Here is a 20,501-nt window from a genome sequence, read left to right as displayed (position 1 = left end):
TAGTTTTAATATAAAATTATAACGACTAGCGCTATCGTTGAAGAGAGGTTTCGATGCTAAAACGAAATATCTTGGTTCAACCGGTCAAGGTCAGCACGTTGCGACTAGAGATGTGGGGAATAATACGGGACGGGTAAATAGGTTTTTTCAAAGATTCGTTTGTAAAAATTGAATTTCGCAACATTCGCATTTCGAGCTTAACGCATGCGCAAATCTCGCACTACTACCTGTTTGTAGAGAGTCCATTTTGAATTTTATTTTGACTCGGTTCTCGGTCCCTCAAGTACCTACAAGTCTGGTTTCTTTTATGCGAGCATGATTTGGGCATTTAATACTCTGCCAAATTGCAACTCCTGTCATGTACTCTTTCATACCCAGCAGGCTGTACGATTTTATAAACAAGACATAGTCTTGTCAATAACATAATAAAATGTTCTAATAATGAATTAAAACAATAAAAACGTAAATATCACATATTGAAATGAAAATTGCGTTAACTGGTTGCACACCGTCGACTTCGGCATCTTAAACATGGTCGCAGATCCGCCACCCGGCACTACTATCACAATTCGCAATTAGTTAGGTTTTCGCCTCAATCATCGATGTTACACCTTCCTCTTTAGACTTCGTTGTTTCCATACACTTCTCGGAAGCCATGGTTAATAATTAAAGGTTGTATTAGGTGGAACAAAGTTTTTTTGGTTAATTTTAACTGCTGTTGTTACTGAACATAACATAAAATTAAATCGCATACGAATTTAACGCATTATTTCTTATGTGAGATTGAAATAAGCCAAACAAAGAATAAACATTTTACGTCATATTTTGTTTAAATAAAGTCAAGTTGAAATGTCTTCCGATAAAAAGCATATTCGGCGTGTTACTCTCTGAATTTCAGAAACGATATAATGCCGTACAAATGGTAAGAAATCGTAATGTGCGTGAGGAATATGCTCATAGACCTCGAACGTGTCTTATGGTTGAAAACATGATTATAACGCAAGAGCGACTTGAGTTTACGCTTCGAGCTCATTGTTTCACTGTGCGTGCAGTTCGAAGTACGAGGTACCACTGTATAATGTTTCAACATAATATCCTGGATGAGGAAACATTTGTTTCCTCATCCAGTACTCTTATGTCGCTTGTATCTATCTCAGACAGCAAGATGCTTGCAACGTAAAATGGTGGTTGATCCAGGCTCCTACTCGTGTTGTTCCTCTGAAGTCCATATCGATTTCTAGGCTTGAACTTTTAGCCTGCTTATTAGGTGTCAGAATGATGAACTCTATTAAAGGGGACTTTCCACTTGAACGAATCTCAACTCTTTATTGGACTGATTCCATGAATGTTTTATATTGGATCAAGAATCAGGAATGTTGGGCTACGTTTGTTATAAATAGAGTAAATGAAATTAGATCTTTAAGTAGTCCAGATGACTGGAATCATGTGCCAGGGCAATTAAACCCCGCAGACCTCCCATCACGGGGTTGTAATGCAAGAATTTTGGCCGAATCGTACTGGTGGGAGACACTTCAATTTCCAAGCTTGCCGGTAGAAGAATGGCCTCGGCAGAAAGAAATGCCGAACATGGAGATAGTGAGCTCTGAAAGGAAAAAATCTGTGATTTCTGCGCTGGATGTAGAGAAAGCAGAAAAGTTTTATGAGAATTATTCCACTTACTGGAAAATATTACGAATAACGGCTTGGATATACCGGTTTGTCTCAAATCTGAAGGGACAATCTGTTAGAATGTCTGGAGGGCTTACAGTAAAGGAAATAAGGCACACTGAATTAGTGTTATTGAAACTGATTCAAAGAGAAGAATTTCCAAAGGGAAAAAATAATCGTTTGCCAAAATTACACCCGGTGATGAACAAGGAAGGCCTTTTGAGAGTAAAGACTCTCGTGTTCAGAAGTAAAGATAGTGAAGATTTCCGTTTACCCATTATCTTGCCTGGGAATCACTATATTGTACAGAAACTAATAGAGTGGAAACACAGAGAATTAAACCACGCTGGTGTTCAAATTTTAATGAATCATATGCCTGAGAAATACTGGATACTAAAATGCAGAAAATATATCCGGCTTATCACAATGCGATGCTCTAGGTGTCGAAGATTTGCTGTGTCTCCAGTCCACCCTGAATCTCCTCCATTGCCTGTGGATCGCATAAGAGATGCTGCGCCATTCGAGGTTATTGGCGTTGATCTAGCTGGTCCACTGTACTTGAGGGATAAGCAGAAGTGTTGGATTGTCCTGTATACCTTTTGCAGTGTACAGAGCTTTGTATCTCGAGTTGTTGACGTCTCTGTCAACGAAGGCGTTCCTGCAAACATTCAGACGATTTGTGGCAAGAAGAGGATGCCCTTCTGTTATTTATAGTGATAACGGTACAAATTTTGTCGGTTCCGCCAAAATTTTCTCTGAGGCTGAACTTACAAAGATTAAAGATGAAATTCTTGTTCAGGACATTACCTGGAAGTTCATTCCTCCAGCTTCGCCATGGTGGGGTGGCTGGTGGGAAAGGTTTGTAGGATGTGTAAAGCAGATTATGGGGAGAATTTTGGGACGAGCTTCGTTAACTTACGAAGAACTCTACACAATTATCTGTGAGGTAGAGGGTTTGATGAACTCTCGACCACTTACTACTCTCTCGGAAGACACTGAAGATTTAATTCCTTTGACTCCTAATATGTTTCTGCAAGGAGTAAAGGAAACTGGACTTCCCGATTTAGACCATATGGAAAAGGTCAATCTTGGGAAGAGATTCCGTTATTTATGCAAGTTGAGAAAAGATTTACGAAATAGATTTCGAATTGAGTACCTGGCGCAATTGCAAAACCCGAGGGGGATGGCCAAGGGCACTAAAGTGATTGCTGTAGGAGATATCGTCTTGGTTGGACATGACAACCAAAAACGACTTGATTGGCCTGTGGCGAAAGTTGTCGAGATCTATCCAGGTAAAGATGGATTGGTAAGAGTAGCCAAAATAAAAACACAGGTTGGATTTCTCATCCGTCCTGTTTGGAGATTGTATCCCTTGGAAATTTCTTCGGGGGATGAAAAGCATGCTATGCGAAACGAATTTCGTGGCAAGACTGCAGACCCTACTGAAAACGATCGCGAGGGGACCTATGATCAGTCCCGAATGACCTCTGCCGCTGCAGGAAGTGCTGTGACAAACTCATCTGAGAATTATCGAGTCTCAAAAGGGGCAGACCCCTAAAGACTCTCAATCGGTTAAATCTATAAACTGATTCGAACTCATTCAATTTATACTGTATGTGTTTTGTCGGGTTTAATTTTAGATTTAAGTTTGATTTGATTTTGACTGACAAAATCAAAGGTGGGAGGATGACCCGTCCATCCCGCTAGATGGCGGGCAGTTTTAATGGTTTTTTTACTATTAAAAGTTAATGTTTAAAAATATGATTGAAGAGAGTTGGAAACACAAGACGGGGGTGTTAAGTTCCAAAAGGGGTGCGAGAACATAGCGGGATGCTCTGCTCTTCCTATCGAATTATTGTATATAGTCGATTTGTTGGTTTTTTTTATGTGAATAAAATCTAAAGGACGGACTTGGTGAACTTTTCTTAGTTGGAGATACGACGGGAACCTGGTGTACGAACAAGACGGTCAGGTGAGACTTACGAAAATTAATTAATTATCATACGAGACAAGAATCGGCCTGACGCGACATACGTAAAACAATAAGTATCGATTGAAGACTGAAGAAAGATAAAAATTGTTAATGTTAAAACCAAATTAAATAGGGAATAATACATTTTCTGCAAAACTTTTCTAACTCTGCCTCCCCTTGTGCAATTAGGCCATTGTTAGTCGTGTAATGATCACTGCTAAAGATACTACTGTGTGTCCTTTCCACTTTTTCAGCGTATCGCAGTACATATCGACATTTAACCGCATGTTTTAAGTTTCAGGAAAACGAGATTGCTACCGTGTCCAAACAGTCAGTTTATGTAAAAAAGAATAGGGTATGCGGAATTTGCACAAAGCACGAGTTATCGAGGATGAAACATTAATAATAATGTGTCGATTCGATATTACAATTACCTACACAAACTTTACGCATAAGTAATTAAATTTATGTGAAATTAATATTGACAAACTTCAACATTTGCCATTAACATTAAAAATTTATTAAGCCCAATTGGAACTTAATCTAAAAATTAGCAAGAAAACATCAAATTGCCAAAATTCACAGAGAATCTTCACATTGGATTTCTCTATTTTCGTAGGTGGTCTAAAATACAAGTATTTTATCTCTGTTAAAATTATGTATAATAGAAAATTTGTCTTAAAGAATCATTACATTATTAGGGTACGCTATATATTCTAGAATACTTCGTTTTTTACAAATGCTGAATCAATGATTTCAACATCCCTCCATGATTAAAATCCTTTAATTTATTTATCTTACTAAGGCTGTGAGTATGCAGATATGAGAAATGCAAGAATAGAGAGATAAACAGAAGAGGGAAAACCAAACGAAACCAGATTGCAGGCGTGCTCCGTCATTGCCATTTTTTTGATGTCCTTGCGCGGTAGTTCAGCAATCTCGCTTCCGCGCAACGACATCAATAAAATGGCGACGATGGAGCACGCCTGCAATCTGTTGAAGGTGGAAAAAATTGCCAAGAAAGTCGCGAAAAGACGGAGGACGTAAGTAAAAGAAAGGAAATGTTAATAGAGTAGTTGCGTTTATTTTTCTTTAACTTCGTAGTAAAATTCATTGGACTCCCTTCTGGCTTTTGCATAAACTTTAGAAACAAGGAGAGTATTTCTGTAGACGCGTAATCTTTGTTCGCTTGTTTTCCCTCGCATTTTTCGTGTCTGTATAAATGCGTCCTTAGGTTAACTTACATCAGTATCAACTAGAAATTCTTGACTTATGCTCCCTTTATGCTTATATACCAAATACAGTAGACCCCCCTATAACACTTGATAATTCCGTATTATATAAATTCCATGTTGCATGAGTCACTTAGATTCAATTATTTTACAAATACTGTACGTATGCCGGGCTGTGAACGGCTCACGTATTTATAAAATCTAAGTGACTTGTACAACATGGAATTTATATAATACTGAATTATGGGGGGTCTACTGTAACCATCCAAATTAACCAAACGGCACTACTTTACAGCAAATACAGTCGACCCGCCTATAACGTGGGTTCCTATAACGGAAATTCCTATAACGTAGCGAAAAAATTGTAGCAGTATTCGTATAAAGTGACTCGCAATACGTCGTAGCCGACTCCTGTCGCGACAAGATTGGTCGAATCTGGACCAATACTGGACGAGCAGCCAAACTACTTTCCGCCCCCAGCGCCACGCTACGGAGAGTTTAGGCGGCTAAATTGAGTTTGCTATCGTCTGTACAGCATTATATATAAATTAGGTACTGTATATATAATTATATATTAACTTTATATAAATTATATATTATATATGTATATATAATTATATATTAACTTAATTTATTGTAACTTTATTATAATTATATATATAACTTCTGCCGTCTATCGCCAGGCTAACGGAGAGTTTAGGCTAGTAAGTTGAGTTTATTATCGTCTGTACAGTATGTAAATTAAGTACTGTAAGTCTAATACAGCACTAATTTTATACATTTCTTGTGAAAGAAACATTTCTTATTCAACGGCTATAAAGATTATTTATATTAATGATGTCTCCAAAGGTCAAGTTATTTTTCTGCGAAAAATTCGTTATCAGAAATCGCGGCTGCCGTTTCGTGCGCTGTTCCGCGACGAAAACAAGCTTGAGCAACGGCGTAGTCGAACGGTGCACACTCGGTAAGTAATCCTATAATTTTTTGTTTATAGCATAGTTTATACAGATTATTCCCAAAAAATTATACGTGTTTTGGAAATGTTGAGTGGAATTAGTCTAGAATCGGTTAATTTTATAGAAGAAAACCTTTCAAACAGCCTTAGTCTGTAAACTTCACACGTGTCGGGCTGCGATTGGCTCATGTATTTAGTGATTCCTACAACGTAAAATTCGAATAACGTGGAACGTATCTAAGCGTTATAGGGGGGTCTACTGTATCAAATATTTTTTCATATTACAGTATAATATCCCTATTAACAATTTTAATTAATGATCATTCAAACCTAATTGACTTAATAGAAGCGCATTGTCATGAATCGCATTAAAGTAATTTAGTTATAGTAACTTTTGTAAATGATTTTCATGCACATTTCCATAATTTCCCATACAGCAAGCACCGAAAATCCCAGCCAAAGGCTTATGTATCCTCCGAGATGACTGAAAATCTCTACAGACTAGAAATAAAAAGTACAAGTCACTCTAAATATAAATAGATTAATTTTAAAACTGGCGGATATACTTGCCGCATATTTCGGAAAATGTTCGTAAATGGTATGTTCCATTGTTCGAAGAAATATTTTAATTCGAATTAAATTTTTTCTGAAAAATTTTAAGCACTTGATGACTAACAATGTGTAATTACCGTATTTTTGTGCATACCCTGCAGCAAATTGCGAGAGCAAAATGCTTCGCCTAATCTGCACCTGAGTACCTGAGGGCGAAGCCATTGCTCTTAAAATCATCAGTTTGCGATTAAAACTTAAAAATTGAATTATAACCCTCAGCACTTTCCAACTTTTGAACACGCACAACCTGCAGGTTATCGGCACAAAAATACGGTATTTGTAGTTTAGTTTGGAAAAAGTAAGTGTTACTTACTTGGCTTCTTCGATAGTTCGATTGGCCCACTCTTTTAAGAAAATCATCTGTTGAAAAATTATTTTTAACAGTAAATTTTTACAATTTGTTGTGTTTTATATTTAACATAAAGATTTTTGATGCGGGCCGATACCAAGTAGAAACATACTTTATTTTTTTTAGGCCAAGAAGCGGAGTCTGAAGATGCTTCGTAGGATTTTCTCCTGAATTTAAAATATTGAAACTATTAGATTTTTCTTCAGCTTATATCATTTTCGAAGAATAAAGATCTTACACGCAAGGAACTCTACAAAGACTTCGACAGTAATCCATCGTTCTCTCTTCTACTTCGTCCGCACAGAATCCTAAATGTTTTGGAATTAATGCGCACTTTTCAATTACAATATATTTAATATATTATCTACCGCACTTTCGTACGGATTACCCGCGGGTTGTATCGATTTTAAATTGCAATTATGGAGTTTCGTTGAGGGAACAACGACCGCTTTCGTAGGCGTGGGTTATGCGAAGGTTCATTTTTCTGTCAATTTCCTGGGGGTATTCGTAAGAAAATACGGCAAATAAAGCAAGTTTCGTACCTCTTTCCGCTTCGCAAGGAGCATCTTCATATAATCTTGACAAGTTTGCAGAGATGCAATTACATTTGTTTAATTGAAAACTTCTGGAACATTCCTGAGTGCAGATCTATAAGTGACGTTTCTTCAAAATTCTATGCAAAGAATAGCATTTTAACGAAAAAAAAAATAGAATAACAGCTTACTTTTGGATGAGGTATTCCTTTATAGTGTTTGGCCCAAGGCAAATTACTGTAGTCGGTACAGTTTGTTTGGTACGGTAACGGTAACAGTATCGTAGTGGTCTACAAAAAACACTCATTTAATTTTTTAAGGTTAAAGGCTTGGATGTCTTCATTTACCTGTCTCATCCCAAAGTTATATTGATGTCCAGCTCTGGCAGTTACCGTTTCTGAAGTGGGATCCGGATAAGAATCTGGCGTGTGAAATGTGACTAGGACTGCTGCCGACCTTTCTTCATCCAGATATTCGTCGTATTGCACATTGATATCCAATATTAATTCTGCAATTTATAATTAATGAGCATGATATCAAACCAAGATTTTGCATTTTATTGATATTATTTCAACCGTTTAATACAGAATAAGTATGATTGTAGGTGTAGTAGGAAACTATGCTTTGTAAAATAATGAACGAATACTGTATTAAACGTAGTAGTAAAACTATAGGACCCGGAGAAAAGAATTTGTAAAAAGGACTGCAGAGGGCAAAAAGTGTTCGAAATATAAGGACCTAGCTGTTTTAAGGGAGCTACACACAATATAAATTATCATAAATTTTATTAAATACTAATACTAAAACGGAGGCAAGTGTGGAATACAAAACGATATCAGTGGTGGATTAAGACCTTGGACCGTTCTACACGATTTTGCGACCTCATAAACTAATAGCGTCTGGCCGAATGGATAAAACCGCCAAACACCAGTAGTTGGTCGCGGGTTCGCGCCGGACCAGTGGGTTGGCCACGTAGAGTTTTCCGGATTTTTTTGTGTGTTTAACACCAATGAATAAGGACCAGTTTTCCCTTCCAGGAGGCATCTTCTTGACAGGTTGCCTCCCGGAAGATAGTTATATAGGCCTATATGTTTGTCAATTTCTGTTTCCAATGCATCAGCAGAGCGATCGTTCCGTTCCCTTAAAATAATTTAAAATTATATTAGAAATTCAATTGAACAAGAAAAATGCATTTCAATAGTGTTGATTATAATGAAATGATTGACAGTTTCTCAGCTGGAAAAGAGAAGATATAATAATAATAAATTTTGTTTATATTTTGCTTCTTCATTCTTGTAATCTATCTTAAAATTTTTTTCTAAATATTCGTTGTAGTTGATATTTTTTTAAAATTCGTTTTATGTTTTGTTAAGAATTGTGTTTTATTTTCCCGGTTGTTATGTATACATAACAAGGGAAAGTATTGGAATCGTATCAAATTTCATCCTCAGAGTTTTTTGCAAATCTCCACGTTTTGAGACCCCCTGAACCTAAAAAAGTCATATAAAAAATGGTAAAAAAAATTTCGTATGTATGTCTGTCTATTTCGTTTAATCTTAATCTTTACTCCATCCTGAAATACACCAAATTTGTCGTGGTGGCTTGTATATGAGGGAATTGATGTTATCAAATTTCGGTGGTGAAAGGTTAGGGGTGAGGAGATAGAGATGTCATTATTGTCATATGTCATATCTCGAAAGGGGTCGGACTTATTGAAGATTTTATTCGTTATTAGCACTTACAATTTTTTTTCTTTTCTTTCTTTCTTTTGTGAAACTCATAATTACGTCTTTTTCCATTTTATGATAATTAAAAAAATAAAAATATTTTTTAATAACAAAATCTCATAACAAATGACGCCATACATAATTTTATTTATTATAATTAAAAATACAATATACTGAAATAGTTATTTTTTTTTAACAGCCATGAAAGTTGCGGAACTCGTGGTTGGATTTATTTAAATTTATAAAATGTTGTTTTTTGTTGTATTAAATGAATGCAGTTTATAAGTACTGTACATACTAATTCAATTAAATGTCTTTGAATATTTCTTGTGGATTACATTTAACTGTACATAAATATACATCTAATTTTGTTTTGATTTTAATAAAATTTTTATCTAAAATTGTTCTTTAGGTTTTTTTTTTCTTACATAAGCAGTTTTGAACACAATGTGGATATCAGAGGATTCTTCCCAAAAAATGTCTGAAGTCAATATTGTACATTAATGAAAATTTGCCTGGGCCCAATGAAGTTATAACTCGCCACTGCTAATTACCAGAAAAATGTTTGTAGTTTCTGAAAGGAAATAATTATTTATGATGAGGGCCCAATGGTGAGGGATGGCACCCGGATTTGATTCCGGATTCCGGATTCCAGAGCGATATGCCTTAACCGCTTCCGAAAACTTGAGAAAATGTAACCGAGCGATTCTAGTTTGGATATTTTACTTAGAATAAAGACATTAATTTTGTATTATCTCACCTGTTGGCGGATTCCACATGTCTGAATCGTAAGCGTAGATGATCTCTTTTTCCATCGAATTCCACTGGGCATTAAATGTAAAACAATTACCATGATCTGGAATGTAATAAAGATGCCATCTCCTGAAAAGTTGCAAAGATACATATAATTAAATATCGTTTTTTAAAATAACCCCTTCTGTGGGTATTAAGAAGACATTTTTTTTTTTGCATATTTGTCCTGGATTCGACCTAGCTCGTTATTGAGAAATCCAGAGAGGTAGACACCTGCTCTGATTAATTAAACAAGCCTTGAATACCCAAATCTTCGGTAATTTTTGAATTTATTATATTTAATTTTAGCACTTATACACTACTTTTACTGGTTTCCTGAGAACAAAGAAATAAGCATGGCGTAAAATTAATAAACAAAGAAATTATGTATAAACAGAATTTGGTAACAGTCTTTGTATTTTCAACCCAGAAGGTTTCAAACTTTCTTTACTTAAAAAGTATAAAGGGAACAAAATAAGGTATCCTTTTATCTTCTGCAATAACATTTCTGCTAGTTTTATATCGGTAACAGCAAGTCTTGGTCGATTTGTGTATTCCATTAGTTCCTTGTAAGTAGTAGTTTCGTTCGTGGGAACACACTGGAACACTTTTTCGTATAGAGCAGTGTTTGTGACAGCAGTCTTTAACCATACTTGTTTGTAGAAAAAATCTGATATAGGATCATTCAATAGCGGGTCGTTTTCTGGTAGTCCGAGGTGTTCGGAGAAGATTCTTTTTCTTAAATTAATATTAAATCTTCCAGCTTTGTACTCGGCACCGTTCATTATTGAAGAAACTGTTTCATAATCATTGAAGACAATGGCGATTTCACTGTCTCTTCTACCAAGTAGGCTTCTGTCGTTAATGTTGGCCGAGCCAATGATTGCTGTGTTATCGTCGGCAATTAGTAGTTTGCTATGGACGTATACCATTTCGGAAACATATTTTCCATTCATGAAACCGTAATTCCGAAGTGAAAAGAAATTGATGTACTCCGTTGGATCCGGTACCAATTCACATAACCTCTGAAGCAAAGAGGTAGGGCCCTTGCAGATAGATGAATATAAATTATCGGTTACGGAGCGTAAGATAATAGATTTCTCTGATATTATGTCTCCTTCAAAGGCTGGCATCAATGGTATCATGACGTATATCCGAAAAGTTTGATTCTCAGACAGAGCTTGAAGTATCCTGTTGTATATTGCTTCCCAGATTCCATTGTAAATATAATTATCGCCGGGTGGATGAGTGATAAAAAATTGGTTTTCTATGTAAATATAATACTTCGCATTCGTTATGCAATATATGTAAGCATTTTGAATGGATTCTTCACAGGTATTAATACCCGCCGACCATAAACTTGCGCTACGACAGACTTGAGAATTAACTGAATATAGTTTAGGGCATTGAGGAAAGGGCTTAATTGTGGTTAAATCTACGTACGCTTTTGGTAGAAGCCATGGATATGCGTCGTTATTTCTTAATTTATAATATTTAATGTTATTCCAACGTTGTATGAAGTGTCTAGCGACATCTCTTGCAGCACTTCCTGTTACAAGACACGATACATCGTGCCAAGGCATTCGAGGTATTATGTTTCTATCTATCTGATCTTCAAATGGTTTATGTACTCTGTGCAAATCTTGATAGACAAAATTAGTGTATTGTTTTCCTAACCAAAGCTTCTTTGATTTTAAATCTTGTAAGGGACATTTGTTATTAATTGGTTTCTTATGAAATGGTAATTCGAATCGTTTAACTCTCTGGGATTTAATTTCCGTTTCTCCAATTTCCCATTTTGGTGATTCTTTGCTTGTTATTTGATATTTCTTCCTGTAATCTAAAATTTCTGAAATTTCAGAATTTGATATTTCTTCTGGAAGAAAGGATTCTGCTACAGCTTTGGTCAGAGTCTTGTGACTGTCGCTATCTAAATATTTAGAAGACGTATCTTTCTTGTGTGAGGCTGTATCAGTTCCAAAATCTGTTAATTTATGTTCTCTGTTATCCCATCTACCATAACAAATATCCAAGCCTCCCACAAAAGCATACAATTGATCAATGATGATGATCTTTTCGTGATGAGCCCATAGCCAAATATTCAAATCGCTAAGAGTTGGATGACGAAGAACCTTGATATTGCTGTGCAACTGCATCAAAACTGTCTCACTGTAGGCGCTACCAATACTTAAAGTACCCTCCACTTCTTTATACAAGAGAACAAATATTTTAATCCCCTGTTCAGCCTTCCTTTTCAACACATTATCAAGTCTCCACCATTCTGATTCATCAGAGGGACGTTTAAGATGGAATTCTGGAGAGACCCACCAACCAGCTATAAATATGTCTTCTGTAGCAGATTCTAGAGCATTGGCTACACAATCAAAGTAACTGGCACCATCCACAAACCAACAGCTTTGGGTACAATATCGGATCGGTGCATATGACTTGAATTTGTTTCTTTTTATGAAGTCTTTTGCAGATCCATCCTTAATCTCTTGAAAGAAACCAATCCATTCTTTACACGTCCTCCTGTTTTCTAAATCTATTGATAACCTCATGGACAAATTCTTAATGACAATATGAGAATGAAATCCCGTTCTAAGGAATCCGTAATGCACTTTGAATTTTGTATCGATTAGCATAACGTACTCTATTTTACCATTAAATGGATTTATCAAAGAAATAAAGTTCTCTCTGGCTATTATCCAGAACGTCCTCCATCTTGTGCAATGGCCCGTGATGTAGCTTCCTAGTTGTAAGAAGGTGTTTTCTGAATAACCAATGCAATTAACACGGGATAAACATTCTTTACCTTGATGTCCTAATATATGTATGAAAGACAAAGGTGTAATTTGAAGAAACTCCATGGTATTTCTATGGTTTCTTAAGTTAGGGTCAATCAAGACGGCTCTCATATATTGTTGAAGCTTTTCCCTTCTGGTTACAGGGTTTTCGTATCGAATTATCGAACTCTTCCTGGCTTGTAAACTAGGCATACTCGTTGCACAATTACCCAAACTATATTTCTGTAGAGAATTGTGCAATTTTTCGATTTCGTTGAAACTTCTTTTTACGATCCACTGGAAGTTACCGTGACGAACTCTTATTGAGAAAATGTCTCTATGCAAGAGATGAGTCTCAATTTCACGTTCTACGGTTAGAAATTTGATCTTAAGAGGATAATTGGGAAGAAGTAAATCGAGGTGAGTGCCTGATAAGTTAAATGGCTGTTTATAAATTCGAGTGTAAGAAAAATATGGCAATGTACTCGATTCTAATTCTTCATCGGAGCTAAGAAAAGAATCAAATTCTTTTTCCTTCGAATTTTTCAAATTATTTGTTATTTTCCATTTCATTCCAAACATTCTGTCGGATATTTGAATTCGGATATTTGGAACTTTGATGGCATTTGAATTCGGATATTTGGAACTTTGATGGCATTAGAATTTTAGCATTTAAATTGATAGAATATGTTAAAGAATAAATCATAATTAATTTCAGTAATTAATATTAAGTTTTTCTTGGAGATAGAGGTTAATTTAAGATACTAAAAAATTTGGATTACAAGTAGAAATAGACGATTAAGCTGCCATCCCGTGTTAGAGAACAGCCTATCTCATATTGATACTACGTAATTTGGACTAATTAATTAGCCATGTTATACCCAATAATAATCGGGCTGTATCATTTGATACTAAACAACAATAATAGTGGCCATACCAACACTAACGTCACCGTACATACAGACAGTAAAGTGGCGCTTCATCAGATTATAAAGAGGAACACTAAGCTTCCAATTATAAAAAACATTATCTACGCTCTGGACTCCACCCAGTGCGCTTCCTTGGATCTCAGGTGGATCAAAGGTCACACAGGGGAGAGGGGCAACGAGCAGGCTGACAAGTTAGCCAAGAAGGCCATCACGAATCTGGACAATTTTGTATATGACAAGATTCCCTACTGCTGGGTAGCTAGGCAGGTGAACACCTACATCATCGACCGGTGGGACGACAGGTGGGCGAACAGCAGTACAGGTAGAACTGTTTATAAGTTCTTCCCCACTGTAAAGGAGAGGAATACCAACCGGCACTTTACTCCAACGTATGAACTTACCCAGCTGCTTACGGGGCACGGTAACATGGGGAGCTATCTGTTCCGTTTCCTGAACATTGGTAATGGGTTGTGTTCCTGCCCGTCTGCCTCCTGGGAGGACAGTGAACACATTCTGTTGGATTGCCCCCTTTTCGATCAGGAGAGGAGGACCCTTATCAAGACAACGTTGGAAGAAAACATCGCCTGGCCGTGTCAATTGGACCACCTTATAAAGAACAAGAATATTTATCAGGCTTTATGTAAGTATGTCAAAGATATCAAGATCCTTTCTTAGGTATAATAGTACGTTGTGTACTAAGACAATCTTGTCTCATGTACTAGGATCACCTCGTTGCTGTATAATAACTCCTGTGTATAATGTCATGCTTTTGTACCGCACAACCCGCCAATCCTCACTGGCTGTGTTGGGCGACTGTCTCCCTATGGGGAGGTAGCTATTTGTGTATTTGTTTTATATTTTATATCTCACTTAAACTTTGTAAAATAGTGCAGCTCTATATTTTGTATCTCACTTATACTTTGTAAATTAGTGTAGCTTTATATTTTGTAATATTGGTTTAATTCATGTAATCCCATGTGTACAACCCGCCAATCGGTCTGGGTACTTGTAACCTCATTGTTCCGTAGGCCAGTCTTCTGTTTTGATGGCCCTGCTGTTATCTCTTGTAATCTGTTTGTTTTATATCATTTGTCGCGCCTAATTCTGTAACCACTGTTTTATATGTTATTTTGTATGTATCTGTTTTCTGTTTTAATAAAGACCGATGCAGGGCGCCCATGGGGTCTCATGATCCCAGGTTGACTACCTTCCTTCTATCCTATCTAACTTTATTTCCCCTTCACCCTAACTTACTCTCAACCAACTCTATATCTTCCTCCTCTTCTGGTCTTACCAGGCTATACCTATGTGTTTCGACCATGGTCCTTTCAACTACTACTACTACTGTATCATTTGATAAATACGTGATTTTTTTCTTAAAAAAGTTAGTAAGTTTCTATTACTAACTTTTAACCTCTAACAAATATCCAAACCCTCTTAATAATTAATTAGTAGCATTATAGCCTGGTAAGAATCAGGCTGTATAATTTGATTATTGACGAATAAAATCTTTAGTGGCCAAACCGCAGCGGCTAGCGGAATCATAACAACATATTGTGATAAGAGGAAAACATTTGTTGTACTGTAGCAAACAATAATTCCCGAAATACAAAACAGTATATTTTTCTTCGGAGCGAAAGAAATAGTAGTAATATCAGCGTTCGTTTTTCCCTTCGAGATGAAAATTCACGCAAAGAAGTGACTAACTGTACTCAAAATGTTCGTGTTTGAAAGCATAAGCTTATGTGTAGTAATTATTTTACTCTGGCAGATTTTATTATTACTGATAAATTAAGCAATAAACAAACTGCAATGAAAGGAGGAAAAGATTAGAGCAAAAAAAAAGTTATGAAACATTTTCTGTATAAGTAATAAATGATTACGCGTCACTGGTAGTATAATTACATTTATAACTTCATTTCTGTTTTACGTCTGTATTACTTAAATTATGATTGACTCTCAGAGGTTTTTGAAAATCTCCAGGTTTTTAGACCTCTTGAAACGGGTAAAAGAACATATAAATGCAATCAAATATAATACGCAAAATTCAGCTGTAGCTAAACATTGTAATTTTAAAGGCTGTGAAATAACGAAAGATTTAATAAAGGCGATAAAATACGAAACTAATCCTTAAAAAATACTGTGAACATATAGAAATTTTAAAAATTAAATCAGAAAAAAGAATTAATGACAATTTAGGAATAAAATTAGATACAGGGTGGTATAATTTCATTGATAAAAACAAAAATAAATTAATAATTAATGACGTAATAATGGGTGACACTTGAGGTGTATATAAATATACAAATTAGCCGTAGCACTCAAGCTGAGGCAGTGCGTATTAGACCTGTGTTTCTGTTGTGTAGTAAATTGTTTCAGCTAGTTCAACTGAAGTGTTTATTGTGAGTATATATCCATTATAAATGTAAAATACATTTATAATATTTTAATTATAAAAATAGTAATTTTTGGAAAATTGTAGAGAGGTTGCGGCCGACGTTCACGTTTTCGCGATGAAAACGTCGGTCGCAACCTCTCTTGTATTTAGTGTTCCCGAGGCTAAGAAAGTGATCTTGAAACTATTATACTTGTGAGACATCACTGTGATAATTGTGAATTTGTCATATTTACAACGGCCTTTTAATGTATTTTTATACTTTGTATAATTTTATAATTTTTATTTTATATTTATGTATGAACACTGACCGAAGAGGGTCCGTAATGCGTTTTGAGTGTTGTGTGTTATATAATTGTCAAAAAGAGCCGTAACTTATTGTAGTGTTAAATAGGAATTATAGGTGTTAAATAATCATTAAAGATTTTGTAATTTAATCTCGTTCACTGGTGTGATAAGCCCGCATGTTTGTGTGGCTATTTGATCTAGACTAAGTGTAAAACAATATTAATTAAGGGCTAAAAGCAATAGATTATTCCATTTATTTCTGCATTTGATTTGCTATTTTTAACACAACCTTTTTCTCTATCGGTTTCAAGAGCAGAGAGTCTAGTTTCAACCTCTATCAATGCTGTATCTATATTTTTAATCCATGCTTGCATTCTATCTACACGCTCTAAAAGTACCTATAGTTTATTATTCGAAGAAGCGTATAATTTCAACAAAAGTCGAATTCCTTCTTCAACGTTAATCTCCTTTTCGACATTTATATAAGACAAGATCAACTGTTCCGTTGATTCACCTGAGTCTCCTCGCTTCCGATTCGTTTTCTTACATTTCTGGGCGATCCGTCTTGAGATAGTGGCGATAAAGTTTTCCCTTTATGAGCCTGAAACTTGGACATTTTTCAAGAAACCAAAAATGAGTCAAATCACGAGAGCAAAAAATTTCACACCAACAGCCATAAGAGTCAAGCAACGCACCAAACGACAAGGCAATCCAGAATACATCAGGGAAATTGTTGATTGTCTTCACTCTGCTGTGACGATTCACCTCAATCGAGGTACTGTACAGTACATTATTCGTAGATTAAAATTGCGTTATGTTTCGCTGAGAGTGACCCACTTCTTCAAATGAGTCCCCTTCTGTCATGTGTCTTACCACGACTTGTAAAGGGCGCGTCAAGCGCAGCGCCCGAAGGCGAGGCTGCCCGATATATAAGCTGTGAAACCGAGGGCACCTGCCCTCTTTTTGGCCGTGTTCTGTACTTGCAAAGATATATGTTAAATAAATGTGCAATGTGTTAAGCCGGATATCCCTTTACTTCCTCAGACACTATTATTGGACTATTCTCGAACTATTTAGTAAGGTTCACATGAATATTACACCTTCCATGTTGAATTTGAAACTTTATAATCACGTAGACCATTTTTTAAGAAGATTCACACTTTAGACGAAACTGTCAAGTATTTTATGATAATAGAAATACAAAAATCAGTAATGCAATTTTGTTTTCAATAAACATAAGAAACGAAATCCCTTATTAAAAAGTCGCCTGGACGCGCACAAAACACAACAGTATGAGAGGAACACGTGTGTACAAGCTAGTCCTGTCGACGAATCGACTAAAGGAGTCCTGAGGGGTGTTCAAGTTGTTTCGTGGAAGAGTAAGAGAACTCGGCGTAAAAAAAGGGGAGTTTGGATGGGAAAAATCCACCTTTTTCTAGTGAAAAGTTTCTAATATAAATGCATTAAAAATAATATTTAGACAATATTTCAAGGACTTTAGGGGACTAGCCTAGTCCATTCTCGTCATGCAAAGGCCATCTGTAGGCCATTTTATTCGCGAATTAATATACTTTTTTTTTAAACTCTTTCCGCCCTGTGGGCATTAAGAGGACCTCTTTTTGCAAGTCCATTATGGTTTCGGCCAGGCCCACAATGGGGCTGCCGAATGGTGAGGAACGGGGCCCGACATATCCGAACGGACCACCTCCCGAAAAATTCCTGGGGATTTTTCGACCCGTTCGGATTCGAACCCGGGTCCCCCAGAGGCGGTGGGCTGCCACCTTGACCGCTCGGCCATCGGCCGCTCGAATTAATATACAGTAGAACCTCGATTATCCGCCCTAATTGGGGACTGGGGTTGGTCGGATAATTGAAAAGTCGGATAACCGAAAAGTATGAAAAAATCCATTATTAGTGTAGTATATTATTATATCCCATGTAATTAGTATATTAGTATATCGCTATTAACCTATTTTGCGTTGAATTTTCATCGATGTTAAGCCTAACAAAAATTTTTTAAAATAATAATCGTCGCTATTGTATCGTTAAAAATTAGAAAATTAAGCTTCGTTTAAATATTGGCTCTCTTTGATGGTCGAATGAGTGTTGCCAGCTAAAACACGTAAAAATAATATTAAAGTAGCCAAGACATAGCCAAATATTGTAGCGCGACATCACTAGCGGACATTTGAAATTTGCCGACTAGGACGGTCGGTTAACCGAGGGGTCGGTTGATCGGGGGTCGGTTAATCAAGGTTCTATTGTACTATATATCGGTTGGTTTTGTGTAGTGTGCGCAGCACTACATAAAACCAACCGATGGCATCGATGATTTCATACGTCGATTGATCGTGTTTACGATTGTTTAAAAACATCGATGGTTTTTAAATAATCCTCGAGATTTGGAATATTCGGCTTGGAATCGATTTGGAAACTTCAGTGCTGTCCGAAACGTTGTTTTTTAAGGCCGGGTTTTTTATTAATAAAAAATGAGCAAGTCTGAGCCCAAAGCACATACAAAAACTATTAATATTAAGTTCTATGAATTTTGGAGATCTTTATAAATTAGCAGTTTAATTTGTTCCTTTTGTAAGAGCTGCATATAGTCATATACCTAATTGCAATAACAAATACCCCAATAAAATTTTTAAATTAAGAGTTAACTTTCGTTTTCTTTTTATTTCTGATGTAATCGGAAAAACTAAAAATGTAAGTAAACATCGATGTCTGAAAACCATTATCGATGCTTTTTACTATCGATTGCTGACATCGATCATTGATGTTTCACCCATCACACACCAATAGTTTTATGTGTAATCACATGTTTACTTGAAATTGTTTGACTGTGAGCAGGGATTTTAATAACAAGCAATAATATACTATATTTTAAAATTGATTATATAATGTTATTATTTAAATTCACGATTAGTTAAAAAACTGAGATTCCTAATAGACTTACTTTAAGCAATCATCCGATTCCAATTCGTTTCTTCCTTTTAATTTGCATTTAAGAAATAAATCATCTTTCTTGTGTCCTAATTTCATTTTGATACTTTTGTTCAAATGCCACATTATCTCCTAGAAAACGTATTAAATCTTAAAGTATGTTATTTAATAATAGAAAGACCATGTTTCCCAATCGGTATATTGAAAATCTTAAAAAATCAGACAAATTAAACATTTGTCAGGGATCTCTTCGTTTCTCTAATAATCTTGATGGTGGGTATTGCCTTTATATGAGAAGAAAAAGAATAATTTTCTTAGTGTTCGAAATTCTGGAGCCGGCATCATTTCCTTCCGTCCCTATTTCTTCCCGAATTAAAGAAGGAATAGACATGTTCACCACGTATACGATCTTAAGTTTTAAAAACTCACTATGTGGATTATTTATTTGAAATTTTAAAATAAAATCAAGAATCGCAGTTCCATTATCACAATAAAGTCAATTGAATTTTTGCCTATTGCTTTTTTTTAGTTAATAGTTCGTATTCCCAATCTCTGGTTTATTTGAAATTTATTTCGAATGTTAGATTCTCTTGACATTACTAGGAACATAGGACTGAAAAGGAGTCTCACTGTTGTCCTATTGCATATTACTCTGGTCAACTTCACTATCAACCAAAAAAAGGAGTAATGGGCAAGAATTCAATTGACTTTATTTGATAAGTACAAGAATCACAGTTTGTTTAATTTAAAGATTTCAAATAAATACTCACTATAGCGAGTTTTTAAACTTTATTATTGTGTTCGAGTATAGCAAAAAGAATGATTTGGTGTCTTAATTACAGCAAAGAAAGGGTATGATCATCTGAGAATTGATTGGGAAACACTGGCTTAAAATTACATAAATTTCAAAATACCTCAACATTAATCGTCTCTGTTTCACACGGATAATTTTGGCAATAAAGAGTCTTCAGAAATCTTTAAAAATATCGAAACAATATGAACATTTTGAAGTTATTTAAGCAATAAATATCACGTAAACTACTTACTTGTTATTATTGCATATAGTCACCGCCGGAAATTCTAGAATTCCTGTATTTTCCACTTTAACTTCGACCGTAGTGGGATAAGAGAAGAACATGGAAAAATAAGTGGTAGCGTGGTAAGTAAACCCCATTAAGCAACAGGTAAACGTAATAAACCATAAGAGCCTTAAAATCCACGATTTGGCTCGGGCGACTTGATTAATTCCATTAATTGAGGAATGAGCCAGGATGTGTCTTGTATATTGCAATATAGTTTTGTGCTTTTTTCTGTTTG

The 20,501-nt window shown here is 35.7% G+C and overlaps 1 protein-coding gene, 1 long non-coding RNA gene and 2 pseudogenes across 2 annotated transcripts; 1 reads left to right on the top strand and 3 right to left on the bottom strand.

Annotated features, from left to right (window-relative positions):
* Positions 1 to 919: 919 nt before the first annotated feature.
* LOC111631809 lies at positions 920 to 4,479 on the top strand (annotated as a pseudogene).
* Positions 4,480 to 6,140: 1,661 nt separating this feature from the next.
* On the bottom strand, positions 6,141 to 7,542 carry LOC111631829. Its single transcript, XR_002757768.1, has 3 exons — positions 7,027 to 7,542; positions 6,901 to 6,955; positions 6,141 to 6,799 (listed from the first exon to the last, which is right to left on the bottom strand). It is a non-coding gene; the product is annotated as an uncharacterized LOC111631829 (long non-coding RNA).
* Positions 7,543 to 20,358, bottom strand: LOC111631808 (phospholipase D1-like; the record flags this gene model as incomplete). The annotated part of the gene is made up of 7 exons (XM_023376120.1): positions 20,231 to 20,358; positions 20,099 to 20,159; positions 19,198 to 19,316; positions 10,267 to 13,134; positions 9,809 to 9,930; positions 7,669 to 7,829; positions 7,543 to 7,611 (listed from the first exon to the last, which is right to left on the bottom strand). Coding segments are annotated over exons 1-7 (3,528 nt in total), but the record flags the coding sequence as incomplete, so codon positions are not given.
* LOC111631824 lies at positions 9,494 to 13,239 on the bottom strand (annotated as a pseudogene).
* Positions 20,359 to 20,501: the final 143 nt, after the last annotated feature.

The sequence above is a fragment of the Centruroides sculpturatus genome, unplaced genomic scaffold, assembly GCF_000671375.1.
Source record: "Centruroides sculpturatus isolate CEXI.00-Female unplaced genomic scaffold, Cexi_2.0 scaffold180, whole genome shotgun sequence".
NCBI lineage: Eukaryota > Metazoa > Arthropoda > Arachnida > Scorpiones > Buthidae > Centruroides > Centruroides sculpturatus.
The sequence above is the reverse complement of the archived record's forward strand: the minus strand, read 5'-3'. Positions and strand labels throughout refer to the sequence as shown.